General features: G+C 54.8%; 2 protein-coding genes across 2 annotated transcripts in view; one reads left to right on the top strand and one right to left on the bottom strand.

Annotated features, from left to right (window-relative positions):
* LOC126036562 (ran-binding protein 3-like) overlaps positions 1–2,212 on the bottom strand; it is a 32,845-nt gene extending 30,633 nt beyond the window's left edge. The window contains exon 1 of the mRNA XM_049796502.1: positions 1,963–2,212. Coding sequence (XP_049652459.1) covers positions 1,963–2,212 — 250 coding nt within the window. The remainder of the gene's footprint in view (positions 1–1,962) is intronic.
* Positions 2,213–5,997: 3,785 nt separating this feature from the next.
* LOC126036244 (non-lysosomal glucosylceramidase-like) lies at positions 5,998–12,404 on the top strand. The gene is made up of 12 exons (XM_049795773.1): positions 5,998–6,179; positions 6,647–6,923; positions 7,300–7,402; positions 8,749–8,884; positions 9,171–9,296; positions 9,401–9,585; positions 9,915–10,019; positions 10,654–10,761; positions 11,133–11,284; positions 11,431–11,537; positions 11,692–11,749; positions 12,330–12,404. The coding sequence occupies exons 1-12, from the start codon at positions 5,998–6,000 to the stop codon at positions 12,402–12,404; spliced, it is 1,614 nt and encodes a 537-aa protein (XP_049651730.1).
* Positions 12,405–14,056: the final 1,652 nt, after the last annotated feature.

Here is a 14,056-nt window from a genome sequence, read left to right as displayed (position 1 = left end):
GCCCATGAAGAGACTACTGAACACAGCACTGCATGCAGCTCAAACACTGTATTAAATACAAAGAGTACGTTGCTTATCTTGGGTTCGGATGGCATCTTGTAAATACTGTTTGGGGAACTGATAAATAACTTCACATATCCCTGTTTGGATCAACAGAGGGTGCATCATCAAAGACGTTTCATCGTACTCGGAAAGAGGAAAGGAAAAGTTCACCCAACTGACTATTGCAAAATAAAACTCCTGGAAGGATTTCTCCTAGGACAGCTTAACTGTACTGCTAAGGCTCCCGTCTTGCACGTTCTTTGCCATGCAAATAGTTCATAACCCACATAAATAATTTCACTGTCCTTAGTGAGACCAGTTATGGGAGCAAGGATTCTTCACCCAGGCACAGCTGTGCAGAATCAGCCTTAACTTTTTACGGCCCGTTCAGCCTCTCTTCAGCCACTCTTCGCAATGCTACAGATTCTAACTACAGTTTTCTTATCAGTGTGGAAAGGGTTCTTTTACCCCCAGATTCCATTTACTACTCCTAGCTTCCACTGCGGGTTTACAGCATGCCATATGAGATTGGAAAATGAACACACTTCTCTTTAGCCATGGAAACTCAGCTGACAGCCTGCAAAAGTGTTTATAAATACAGCATATATCACACCCATTTATCTCCGTAAAGCACAGTCCTCATCTTTGTACGGGCAAGACATAAATAGGCATTACAACGAAAAAACCCCTGCCCCAGCCAACACTTTAACACAATTCCTGAGAGAAATGAAACCTACTTGGCTTTATTTCAAACGCTAGAGTGAAGAAAGTATTTTTGGGAGTCTCATCACTATAATGTAATTCTAGCAGTGATGCAATGACAGAAGTAACCGTGTCACTAGATCAGCAGGGCTGTGCCAAAGTATGGAACCAAAACTTGTTTCCCAAGCACTGAAACTTCCAACAAGCCAGCACTCAGCATTTTTAATGTATCAGAAAAGCCTGTAAAATACTCAATGGAACGGCAGTAAAATTCATAGGCATATAAAGCTTTACCATTTTCAGGGCATTGTACCAATATTAAATTTCATAAATCCCTACAAAGTAGCATGGAAGTAACACTCGGGGATTTTGTGCAGAGGTTGAACTACACAGGTAATCAAGCCGTGATCCAACAACGCTCACACCCCCTTAAATTTTAGGCCTGTAAGTTGGACTAGGTGTGCTCAACACTAAGCACAAGCTGAAAGGCTGGTTGACTCATAAATTAGCCCAAGCGCTCTAAACTGCATCAGTCCTAGCATCAGGTTTAGACCTTGAAAGCGCATGCCTCCTTTTGCTGTTTTGGGTTCATTCGTCAGCCTGCGTGGTAAAAAAAACGGTTGGTGGCATCACCTGCAAAATATCCTTGCTATTAGCCCTTGTTTCTTTGTGCATCCTCTTAGGAAATGTTACCATCACAAGCTCACATAAATCATTCTCAATTCTTGGCCCTCCTCACTACCGAGGTGAGAAAGGATTCTGCTGGCCGCCTCTGTAGTCAGGCTCCTCGCGGGGGAGCCAGGCTGGGCCCCTTTCGCTCTCCCTGCCCAGGTGTGCCGGGCAGGGAGGAACAGCCAGGGAAGCGAGCGCTCTTCCCACCCGCTGCCAGGGCCGGCCTTTTGGAAAGCTGCGGAAAGCTGAAACAACAGGGGGGGTCAAAGATGGAGAGACCACTCTGGGGTGCTCTGCAAGTAAAACCCCAAGCGTACACTACCTGGCCGTGTCTTTCCTTCAACTAAAACACAAATCGGAGATGCCTGGCAGATTACCACTAAAAACCTGCAGCAAAGAACCTACAGCCAGCCGAGCTCTTGCTCTGCATCACCCACAACGCTGTTACCCAACGGGCACGTTCTCTGTGTTCATCCCGTTCTCCAGAAACCTCCTTGCAGGGGGAACAGAGGAGACGCTCCAAAAACGTTACCCAGCAAAACCTACCTGTGCGGCATTCCTCCTTGGGATTGAACCTTCCGCTGCGGGAGCCGGACCTGCGGGCCGTCTGTTCTTGCGGGCGAGCAGCTTGGTGCGGAGCCCAGCGGTCACTGGGCCGGTCTGGCCTTTCGGGGAGGCCCGGCTGGGCTTTCGCATCGTGCCGGGATCTGACGGAACCGCCGCAGCCTGCACAGGAGCGCCGTGTACCTGCATGTAGAACATTCCCTTTGCAAGCAGGAATTGGCTGGTTTCTCATTATGAGGTTCTCGGAAGTACTACTTTATATATATATATATATATATATATGTATATATGTATGCAGTTACGTAGGTATGTATGATGCAGCTGAGTCTGGAGCTTTGGATTTGGTCTCATTAGCTGCTGCCTAGGCCACCCCCCCCTCACGACTAGTCAGGCGAGGCCCCGCGACGAGCAGCCCTCGCAGCCGCCACCGGAGGGGAACGGCCGGGGCCGCGGGGGGACACTGCCCGCCGGGCAGCGCGAAGCCGGAGCCGGAGCCGGAGCCGGAGGCTGCAGCGGCGGCGGCGGAGCCGGCGGGGGAGTGAGGGCCCGCCGCTGCTGCCCTGACAGCTCGGGGCAAGCTCTTGGCGGGGGCCGGGCGTTGGGAGGGGATATGTAAAGCCCGGCCGATTAACATAAGAGGGCGGGCGGGGAAGCGGCCGTGCGCCGTCTTTACCGGCGACGGCTGAGAGAAGGCGGCGGGCGGGAGTTCAGCCGCGGGCGGCCCCCTCCGCGGAGAGGGGCGTGAGGAGCTTCCCGCCGAGCGGGGGCGGGCTGGCGGCCGAGGGGGTGGTTTGTGGGTGCCCGCTGGCGGCGGGGCAAGGGTGGGCCGGGCCGGGCCGGGCTGCCGGCGGGCGCGGCCGTGGCGACGGAGGGGAAGCGCGGCCGGGGCTGGCTCGGTTCCCGTCGCGGTGAACCACCCCCCCCAGGGTTGCTGCAGCCGCTGTCCCGCGGCTCCGCAGACCGCCGGGGTCGCGAACGCCCGGCCGCGATCCCAGCAGCCGCCCGGCGGCACGGAGAGGAGGGACGCTGCAGGGCTTTCACCAGGCTGTGAGGGCTGGACGGCGGGCGGGCGTCCGCCGCCGCCTCCAGCCCGGGAAGGGTCGGCGGACGGTCGGTCGGCAGCTGCCTCCGGTGGCCCGTCGCGGCGTGGGCCGCAGCAGCTGGGGCCGGCAGCCCGCGGGCTCGGAGGACGGCGGCCCCGCGGGCAGCTTTGGCGGGCGGCGCCGGAGCCGGGGGCGGCGGGAGCGGCTGCCCGAGGACGCCTCCGGGCCGCCGCCGCCGCCGCCGCGACCTGAGCCGCTGTGCGGCCGGTGGAGACACAGCGCGTCGTAAAAATGCCCCCCGCGAAGCCGAACCCCTTAAAAAGGGCGGTGGTGCTGCGCTCCTCGGTGGTTTCACCGCGGAGGACCTCTGTTGTCCCCTCCAGTAGAACCGCGGCTTTTGCTTAGCAGCAGCCTCCTTCGGTAACTGCGCTTGGTAGTTGATTTTTGAGGCGTTTTGTTTCCAAAAGGAAGGCGAAACATCAAGCGACAGAGCCCAGCGCTGTGGTTATTGCCATGCTGACATGAACCCCGCGCAGTGTCAGCAAAAAAAGGTGCTACGGTCCCCTCCTTCCAGATGCTCTGTGCAGCAAGTTTATAAAGCCTAGCCTGTGTCTCCCGTTGTTCGCTTAAATGATAACGGGCCCAAATTCTTCAGTTCAAGTGGGAGCAATTTCAGGCCATTATGTTGCAGGCCTGGTGTTAAACTGCCTCTAATCCGAATAGTTCAAGACAAAAAGGAAGGAATTGGCTAAAAGTTCGTCGGAACCATGCATCCAGTCTAAGGCAGTTTCTCTGTACCGCCAGTACCAGATGCTTCACAGAAAAAAAATGCAAGAAGCCCGAGAGCGGGCAGATGTTGAGTAATTTTCCCTCAGTAGAGCCCCAGCGTGTGTTGGCATAAATCCTGAAGTGTGCTGTCTTACCCCTACTGCAGTAGAATCATAGAAACACTTGGGCTGGAGAAGACCTTTAAGATCACCAAGTCCAACCGTTAACCTAACACTGCCAAGCCCACCACTAAACCATGTCCCTCAGTGCCACATCTACACGTCTTTTGAATACCTCCAGGGCTGGTGACTCCACCACTTCCCTGGGCAGCCTGGTCCAATGCTTGATAACCCTTTTGGTGAAGAAATTGTTCCTAATATCCAATCTAAACCTCCCCTGGCGCAACTTGAGGCCATTTCCTCTTGTCCTATCACTAGTTACTTGACAGAAGAGACCAGCACCCACCTCACTACAACGTCCTTACAGGCAGTTGTAGAGAGCGATCAGGTCTCCCCTCAGCCTCCTCTTCTCCAGGCTAAACAGCCCCAGCTCCCTCAGCCGCTCCTCACAAGACTTGTGCTCCAGGCCCCTCACCAGCTTGGTTGCCCTTCTCTGGACACGCTCCAGCACCTCCATGTCTTTCCCGTAGTGAGGGGCCCAAAACTGAACCCAGGACTCGAGGTGCGGCCTCACCAGTGCCCAGTACAGGGGGACGATCACCTCCCTGCTCCTGCTGGCCACACTGTTTCTGATACAGGCCAGGATGCTGTTGGCCCTCTTGGCCACCTGGGCACGCTGCTGGCTCATATTCAGCCGGCTGTCGACCAGCACCCCCAGGTCTTTTTCTGCCGGGCAGCTTTCCAGCCACTCTTCCCCAAGCCTGTAGTGCTGCACAGGGTTGCCGTGACCCAAGTGCAGGACCCGGCACTTGGCCTTGTTGAACTTCATACAGTTGGCCTCGGCCCATCGATGCAGCCTGTCCAGATCCCTCTGTAGACCCTTCCTACCCTTGAGCAGATCGACCCTGCCTCCCAACTTGGTGTCATCTGCAAACTTGCTGAGGGTGCACTCGATCCCCTCGTCCAAATCATTGATAAAGATATTAAACAGAACGGGGCCCAACACCAAGCCCTGAGGAACACCACTTGTGACCCACCGCCAACTGGATTTCACCCCATTCACCAAAGCCCTCTGGGCTCGTCCATCTGGCCAGTTTTTCACCCGGCGAAGAGTGCACCCATCCAGGCTACGAGACGCCAGCTTCTCAAGGAGTATGCCGTGAGAGACAGTGTCAGAGGCCTTGCTGAAGTCAAGGAAGATAACATCCACAGCCTTTCCCTCATCCACTAGGTGGGTCACCCAGTCATAGAAGGAGATCAGGTTGGTCAAGCAGGACCTGCCTTTCGTAAACCCATGCTGGCTGGGCCTGATCCCCTACTTGTCCTGGACTTGCCACATGAGTGCTCTCAAGACAAACTGTTCCATCATCTTCCCCAGTACCACGGTCGGGTTGACAGGCCTGTAGTTCCCCGGATCCTCCCTCTGACCCTTCTTGTAAATGGGCGTCACACTGGCACAGGAGAGACAGGCCTGTACTGTGTGATGGTCAGTGTGTCCCATTGTGATAGCAGAAGCTTGGAGCTGGTGAGTTTTTGACCCCTGAGCATTGCCCGTGCGTCCAGGGATGCTGCAGTAGTAGAGGAGTTCCTGGTCCCTCCTGCCCAGCTCAGCATTGCCTGAAGACACCCAGGCTTGCCACCTTGTTAATGTTCTTTCCCAGCCTGGTCTCTTCTGTCCCAAGACCCTGTCCCTAGTGCCAGCTGCCGGCTCTGTAGCCGTGGGACCCTGGCAGGCTTTGCCCCTCCTGGGACAGTTGGTGCTGGAAGAGTTACCCCTTTTTTCCTGTGCTTAGCTCTGACAGCTGCTCCTGTGCTTTGACTCTTTGTACTGCTTGTTTCCTGCCTTTGGTTTTGTCCTGTGACCATCCCAGCTCCCATCCACCGGGAATGGCAGGTCCAGAGCTGCGGCCTTACTGCCCGGAGCATGCGGTGGTAATGTTTTGGGAAGCTCTCAGCCTGTACTTGTGGGTTGGTTTGTCAGCTGTGTGTTCCTGAGAGTGTTTTAGCTGGCTTTTGCCTGCCATCCCCAAGGGAAGAGCTGCTTACTAGCTGGGCTTCCCCAGCTGGGCTTTCCCAACATTTCCGACATGTCTCCACTCAGTGATGCTCCCAGGCAGGAGGAACCCCGACAGCAATGCGGAAGCTCAGGATGGCAGCAAGGGATGCCTTGCCGCTCCTGCATGCTGCTCCTGCTCGCTCCCAGCCCCAGGCGAAGGCGGCAGGCTGTGCTGCTGACACACCTGACCTTCCTCTTACCCCAGCAAAGCACGTGAGCCTGTATCAACCTGTTGAGCAGATGGGTGGCGAGACACCCGTCGGAGCCTTAAACACTGCTTTCCATCTGTGCATTATCATCGAATGATCATCGAATGGTTTGGGTTGGAAGGGAGCTTAAAGATCATCTAGTTCCAACCCCCCTGCCATGGGCAGGGACACCTTCTGCTAGACTGAGCTGCTCAAAGCCCCATCCAGCCTGGCCTTGAACACTGCCAGGGAGGGGACATCCACAGCTTCTCTGAGCACACAGCCCCACAAACCGGTGTGGGGTTTGCTAGCCCAGTGTTTGTGATCTGAATGTTGTACTGCCTGGCCCCAGAATTCCTCTGCTCCTGCTGCTGCTCCCCAGCTTGGCAGTGGACTGTGAGACCGATTGTTCGTGGTACTCTTGCTCCTGCTGCATCCCATGTGGTCTTCCCAGCAGCGGGAGAAATGACGCTCTGACGGCTAACCATGGAGCACCAGCCCTATACGCAGTGTTGTCTGTCTCTGCCAGGACTCCAGCCTACCGGTAGGAGTGTTCATCTGGGAGGTGGAGAATGGGAAGGATGAAGATGTGGATGTCTCCATCATGTTCAGCCTGCAGAATGGCACAGGAACGAAGGAGGACGGGAGCGGAGGGCACTGGAATGAGCCCTTCGCCTATGAGAAGGACGGCGAGCGGGTTGCTGGAGTCCTGCTGCACCACTGCACACGCGTGAACCCCTTCACCCTCGCCATCTCCGCCAGAGAGAAGGTAAAGGGCTGGCACTGGTGGTGTGGCTCTTGCTGGTGGGCTTGCACAGCCCTGCTGAATGTGGGGGAGCTGCTGCCAGGCAGCTAGTGAAGGATGGGTGTACAATGGGCTGGGGTCAGCACCGGTCCTCAGCGCTTGCCTGACTGCTGGAGCAGGAGTGGGGACATGAATTCCCTGAGGGCATCCTCTCTGGGGGTGGGTGCCAGGAGAGGAGCTATGGGTAAAGCTTGCAGGACAGCGGGTGAGTAGGTTTAGAGTTAGCATTGCTGGGCAGCATGTGGGGAGTGAGTGTGGGCTTCCAGAGTTGTTGGGGGCAGGGGGCCTGCATCTGCCCCTCAAAACTACCAGCCCCTGATGAGGCTCTTCCCTTCCCCAGGCAGGCACGGGAGTCACCCACCTCACGGCATTCAATCCCACCGGATCGGGTAGAGAGGTGTGGCAGGACCTCCTGCAGGACGGCAGGCTGGATTCCCCCGCTCGTGAGTCCCTCCGTCCTCCATGGGATGGGCAGAGGGGAGCAGGAGGAATGGGTTGCCACGCTGGTTGTGGAGCACAAGGCACCCACGCAAGAGTGGATTTCCCTGCCTCTGGCCACCTCGGTGCCTTCGCAAAAAGCCCTTCGTGGCGCTGCGGCTCGTTCCCAGCTTTAGGCTGTATCCAAATTTCTCTTTGCTAGTCACGCTGTCATTGTTATGGTTCTCCAAAAGCTGTTCACACCAGTATGGGGCTGTTCTCAGCTATGTTAGTTATACATGCCACTATCTTTTTAGTCTGTGTAGGGTTGCACACTGAGTTGAGATTTCTGCTGAGTAGTCAGGGTGATAGCCAGCCACGTTCCCCAGGTTCCCATTGCCAGATCTGTGAGCTGGGCGCTGTCAGATTCATTCTAGTGGGTGTTTAGCAGTCCTTGGGTTTGGTGCTGCCATCACTTGCTGTCCTCTTGTTACTCTATCAGTTCCCTGCAGGTCAGTGGTGTTCCCTTGATACTTCTACATCATCCTCAGTTGTCTGCTCACTACCTTGGCAGAAGCCTTGAAGTAGCATGGTGTCTCCCAGCCCTTGCTGCTAATCTCTTATGGCGATAAAAAAGTGACCATTTGCATTATGTCTCTGCCAGCTTTTGAACAAGGATGATCCTGACAAACTAGTGATGCTGGCACTGGGCCTTTGCAAGATTTCTTGAAGCTTAAATTATGTAAATAAAGCGTTTACATAAATATTTCCGGAAAACCAAGTTTCCTGCCTAGATGCACTCAGAGCTCACCGGGCTATTGGGATGTGGTTTTCCTTCATGAATACCAGCCATTATCATAGTTGGGATCTGTGCTTCTGTTCAAATTGTTGCTTTAATGAGTTTACGTGGAAAACATGTCAGAACCAGCATATAATTATCCAGCTGCCTCCGGGCTTTTCTTAAATATGGGCATAGTTCAAGCACCCTGCAAAAAGCTGGAGATGATGACTGTCACTAGAACTTCACAGTGTCTCTGAGTGCAACGCAGTTAGTCATGGGATGCCCTGTCCCTTCCACTCATGTCTGGTGGCTTTTCCTGCCTGATTTCTTCATCTGCTTTGATGACTTACTTTTTTAACCCCTCGCCCACAGCAGGTATTTTTTCCTGCTTGCAAAAAGCAGTTACTCATGTGCGGTAATGTCATCCCTTAAAACTCTGGGCATGTACCCTCCAGGTTGCAAGGAGGCTGGGGCATGCCCAAATAGTCTTGTCTGTCTTGGAGTGCATGGGAGCATCAGTTACCACCACCCCCACCTCCCCCCCCGTAGGGCTTCCTTGGTCACTTGTGAGTATTTTTTTTCTCCCAGCAGGTAAAAGCAGCCTGACAGAGAAGGGGGAGGTGACGGCAGCAGCGGTGCCTGCCCGGCGGCACAGGACGCTGGAGCTGGCCCTGGCTTGGGACATGCCCCGTGTTTACTTTGGCTCCAAGGAGAAGCTGCACCTTAGGTGGGTGGCTTGTCTCCAGTGGGCCTTGGCTCATGTCCCCGCAGCCCCCTTTTCCCTGCCTCCAGGCTTCAGTACCGCCTGGGGAGCCTTGTGCCACCCGCTCCCTGCAGCCGTGGCCCTGCCAGCTCATGGAGGGGACCCTCTCGCCAGCCCCTGCTCCTCAACACCTCTGCACTAGCAGTTGCATTATTAATCTGGTGTTCACTATAATCCAGCCCCTCTCCCACAGCCGAGTGGGCTTCCCAGGCTGAGCCCACGGCATACTCACCAAACCCCTGCTCGGCAGGCGGTACACCCGTTTTTTTGGTAGCGGAGGTGATGCTGCTCCTGCCCTGTCGCATCATGCCCTGACACACTATGAGGAGTGGGAGAGGAAGATTGAAGCGTGGCAGAAGCCCATCCTGGAGAACAGGTAGGGTAGGGGTGGGAGCACCTTCCCAGTGGCCTCCTGGGGCTGGTCAGAGCAGGAGCATCACCGCCTGGGCCACCGTGGTTGAGTTTCCCTCTTGCCCACAGCCAGCTGCCTTCCTGGTACAAGTCGGCCCTCTTCAGTGAGCTGTACTTTGTGACGGATGGGGGGACCATCTGGGTGGAGCTGCCCCCGGACTGCCATGCCGAGGACCTGCAGGGGCCAGCGGGGGCTGGCCTCTCCCACCTCCTCCCTGTCCTGGGGGAGTATGGAAGGTTTGCTTATTTAGAAGGTAACTTGCAGGGACGTGATGGATGGTCCCAACTCAACCCCTTCCCATTGCTGTCACCAGGTGGTTTTAACCTGCCACGGGGATGTTCTTCACACCCTGATGGCTAGGGAGCAGCGCTGTTCCCAGGAAAACCCCTTGCAGGACCAAGCCCTGTAGGACATGTCACGAGACCTTTTTCAGACTCCTGGGTGCTATACATAGAGAATAAAAACCACTTCTAACGGGAGCCCTTGCCTGTGCCAGCAAAGAGCCTACCCTCCTGGGCTGTGTGGGAGGGAGGACCTGCCCCTACTTTGCCTTCCCCCTCACTGTCTCCCCGGTCCTTGCAGGCCAGGAGTACCGGATGTACAACACCTACGATGTCCACTTCTATGCCTCCTTTGCTCTCGTCACGCTGTGGCCCAAGCTGCAGATTAGCCTGCAGTATGACATTGGTGAGTGACCCAGGAGACCCTGGCTTGATGCCTGCTGCTGTCTTCGCCTAGAGAAGAGACGGAGGATCTGGGACAGCACCTGCCATAGAAATCTGTGCCATGGAGCCAGCATCCCCCTCCAGCTCCTCTGCTGGGCCCAGGACTTGCAAACCCCCCACATAGCCGCCTCTCAGCATCTCTCTGGCCAGCACTGGGATGCCTTCTTGCCACACTTGGGGTGCACGGCTGGCTCTGCCTGCCCTGGGAAGTCCCTGGTCTTACCATCTCTCCCTGTGCTCCTTGCAGAGGAGAAGCATGGAGCTGTTTGCAGACCCTGATGCTTTGGGTGGGCTTGGAGGCTGCTCGGCCTGGCCAGTGGTGGAGCACAGCCCTTTGCTGGGCTGTGGGAGGGCTGAGCCCACTGGGGTTCCCTCCCAGCCCTGGGTGCTGCCACCACCTTGCTTAAGGGGGTGGCGACAGTTGCATGTCCCCTGCTGAGGGGAGACTGGGAGCAGCCCCCTTTGCAGAGGGCTGTGGTCTTGCAGCCGGAGCCCCAACGGGCAGCCTGGTGTGCTGGTGGCCCTGCCTGCGCTTGGAGCTTGCTGCTGCAGTGCCTGCTGCCTTTCTAATGCCTTTTGCTCTGTGTCCTCTCCAGCTGTCACAGTGGTGAACGAGGACGTCCAGCCCCGGCAGTACTTGATGTGTGGTCAGACAGCCCAGGTGAAGCTGAAGAATGTGGTGCCGTGTGACATTGGGGACCCAGGTGAGGTGATCTGGCCGGGCATGCTGGCAGGCAGAGGGGGTGAAGGTCTGCTCACATAACTTTCTCAGGGTAGTTAACTCCCGAGCTGTGGGAAAGAGGTATGATGCATGGAATACACTGTTTATTTTCTGGGAACGAAAAGCTTGGATGATTTGGGGTGGTGATGAGGACCACACTGCATGAAGCTTGCACAAGGGAGACAGAGGGAAGCTGAGCAGCAGCAGGAAGGCTGCTTTCACTAGAGGTGGCACAGGATGCAACATGTTATTTTAGTGCAGTTTAATCGCAGCACCCTTGGGACCTTGCTCCTGGGTAGGAGAGAGGACGTTCGTTGCTTGCTGCCCTGCTGCATCCGCTCTTTCCTTGCTTAGGTGATGAGCCGTGGCAGCGTGTCAATGCCTACCTGATGCATGACACAGCCGACTGGAAGGACCTCAACCTGAAGTTTGTGCTGCAGGTGTACCGGGACTACTACCTGACACGTGACTCCCTATACTTGCGGGACATGTGGCCAGTCTGCCAGGTACTGGGAGGAGATCAGACCATGGCACATCCCCCTTCCCCACTTGGGAGCCATGCGACATCCCAAGAGGATGGACTCTCCTGAGCAGAGTGTGAGGGGCTGCCAGCATACGGGGGCTGCGTGACCATCTCCTGCCTCTCTCGCAGGCTGTGATGGAGTCGGAGCTGAAGTTTGATATGGATAATGATGGGCTCATCGAAAATGGTGGCTTTGCTGACCAGACGTATGATGCGTGGGTGGTCAATGGAGCCAGGTGAGCAAGAGAGGCCGGTGGGGCCTGGAGATGGGTCTTGTGGGGTGGGAAGGTAACTCAGAGCCTGGACTGTGGTCCCCATCTGTTGTGGGAGCTCTGTGCAACCCATGGGGTGTCCCACGTTGCTGATGCTTCTCTCCTTTGGCTCCGACAGTGCCTACTGCGGTGGGCTGTGGCTGGCAGCTGTCTGCGTGATGTGCAAGATGGCAGAGGTTGTCCCGACCCAATATCGGGGAGGGTTGTTAAATGATCCCGAGAGCGAGATTACGACACAAATGAGGTCAAATGCTGTACAACCTTACAACTTTTATTCCCTACAACAACCAATAACTGCAATAGAACAGAGTGAGGAAGAAGGGAAAGAGACAGACCTAAGCAAGAGAACGGAAGAGAGGTAGCAAGACTAGTTACCACCACCACAAAGCCAGCAACGTCCTGCTGAGTCGGTTCCGACGCTGGTGTTGGAGGGTCGGGTTCTTCAGCTGCCAGTCAGGTGTCTGTCCTTCTAATCCAGATGTTACAGTCCTTCAGGCGTCTTCCAAGTCCAGGTTTTTTCACGCGCGCGAGAGGGGAGTACGCAGTTCGTTTTTATTGTTCCAGTCCCCACGATTTCTCAGAAAAGTCCACCCATTTCTTCAGAACTCATTATCCTGTGTGCCGCCCCCTGTTCCTCCATGGACGCATGCCCAGGTGCTCATGGTGGTTTTCTCACCTTGCTTGTGGGCAGGCACAGCTCGGCAGGCGCGGATGTGGTGGCTTCTTCAGGGACACCTTGTGCGTACTCCCCTACAGCAACAGGATGTCGAGGCAGCAGCGATGTCGAGTCAGCAAACCAACACAGTCTCTTACATCCACCCCGTGGCTTGACATTGCTGTCCTCGTGGTGGCGTAGAAAGTAAAGGGAGAGAGAGAGAAAGAGGGAAAAGGTGCATGCTACAACGATATAACCAAGTTAACAAATTTCCATAATAAAACAAAGACAAAAACCAAAGGTCAACATAAAATTATTTGGCTTTTTAAGGCTTATTCTATGTTATTACAATACTTCTACATTAGGCAACAATATGAATGACCAACGATATCATAACAATTATCTTATAACATTTCTAAATAGGTTAAACAACAACATCCAATAACCAACAACATCTACTTAACATCAACTTTTATTCTAAACTTAACTAACTCTACAATATTAAAACACATTTCAAGGTTACAGAGAGTCAATAAAAAAAAAACTACGGCCGTTCACACGAACAGCTACAAGGACAAAAGAGAAGTATTAAGAGAACTATTAAGATAACCGCCATTAAAGCAAAGGCTATATAATAAATTGGAATCAACACAAACACATATTCGTACTTCGTCATCTTGCCGGCGCTACGCCACAAAATGGTCCCAGCCCTAACAGCCCACGCAGTCTGTCGGTGTTGGAGTCCGCATGCGCCTAAAGTGCATGCGCTGCTTGGGCCTAAAAGCTTCTCTCCCAAATTAAACAAAAGTACGTAAACAACAATCCTATATAATAATAATAATTAACCACTATTCTACTTAAACACATATTAAGATAACAACAACAACAACAACAACATTATCTACTTAAACGTGTCCCTGGCCGGGCCTAGGAAGGTGTTCCTGGTCTTTCGGAACGGGGAGGGGGAGAAGGTGGTTGTCCACATGAGCAAGTACAATTACAAGATGGTTGACGCGGACCCTTACAAAACCAACACATGCATACCACAAGGAGAAATGTAGCAAAGGCCAACAAAACAACTGCCACAAAATTCCAAAACCACCGGGGACACTTACAAAACCAAGACATACATATAGCAACAGCTAACAAACCAAGTGTCACAAAGTTAACTACAAGAAAAGTATACATTTTGGTTAACTACAGAGCCAAAAAATGGTGGTCTGACCAACCTGAGTGCGAGGGGGTGTTTATGCAGTTCCGCGCCCCAGCCCAGAGTGCATGTGCCTAAATGTATTGGTTTTGTCTGGCAAGGTTTTGGTCGCGGGGGGGGGTTACAGGGGTGGCTTCTGTAAGAAGCTGCTGGAAGCTTCCCCTGTGTTCGAGAGAGCGAGCCCATACCAGCTGGCTCTAAGACGGACCCGCCGCTGGCCAAGGCCGAGCCAATGAGTGATAGTGGTAACGCCTCTGTGATAACATTTTTAAGAAGGAAAAAAAGTTGGGACGGAGAGAAACAGCCGCCGGAGTGAGGAGTGAGAACATGTAAGAGAAACAACCCTGCGGACACCAAGGTCAGTGAAGAAGGAGGGGGAGGAGATGCTCCAGGCGCCGGAGCGAAGATTCCCCTGCAGCCCGTGGTGAAGACCCTGGTGAGGCAGGCTGACCCCCTGCAGTCCAGGGAGGTCCACGGTGGAGCAGATCTCCACCTGCAGCCCGTGGAGGACCCCACGCCGGAGCAGGTGGGTTCCCGAAGGAGGCTGTGACCCCGTGGGAACCCCGCGCTGGAGCAGGTTCCTGGCAGGACCTGCGGATCTGTGGAGAGAGGAGCCCA

This window comes from Accipiter gentilis, chromosome Z, assembly GCF_929443795.1.
Source record: "Accipiter gentilis chromosome Z, bAccGen1.1, whole genome shotgun sequence".
NCBI classification, from domain to species: domain Eukaryota; kingdom Metazoa; phylum Chordata; class Aves; order Accipitriformes; family Accipitridae; genus Astur; species Astur gentilis.
This window is presented reverse-complemented; position numbering and strand designations above follow the sequence as displayed.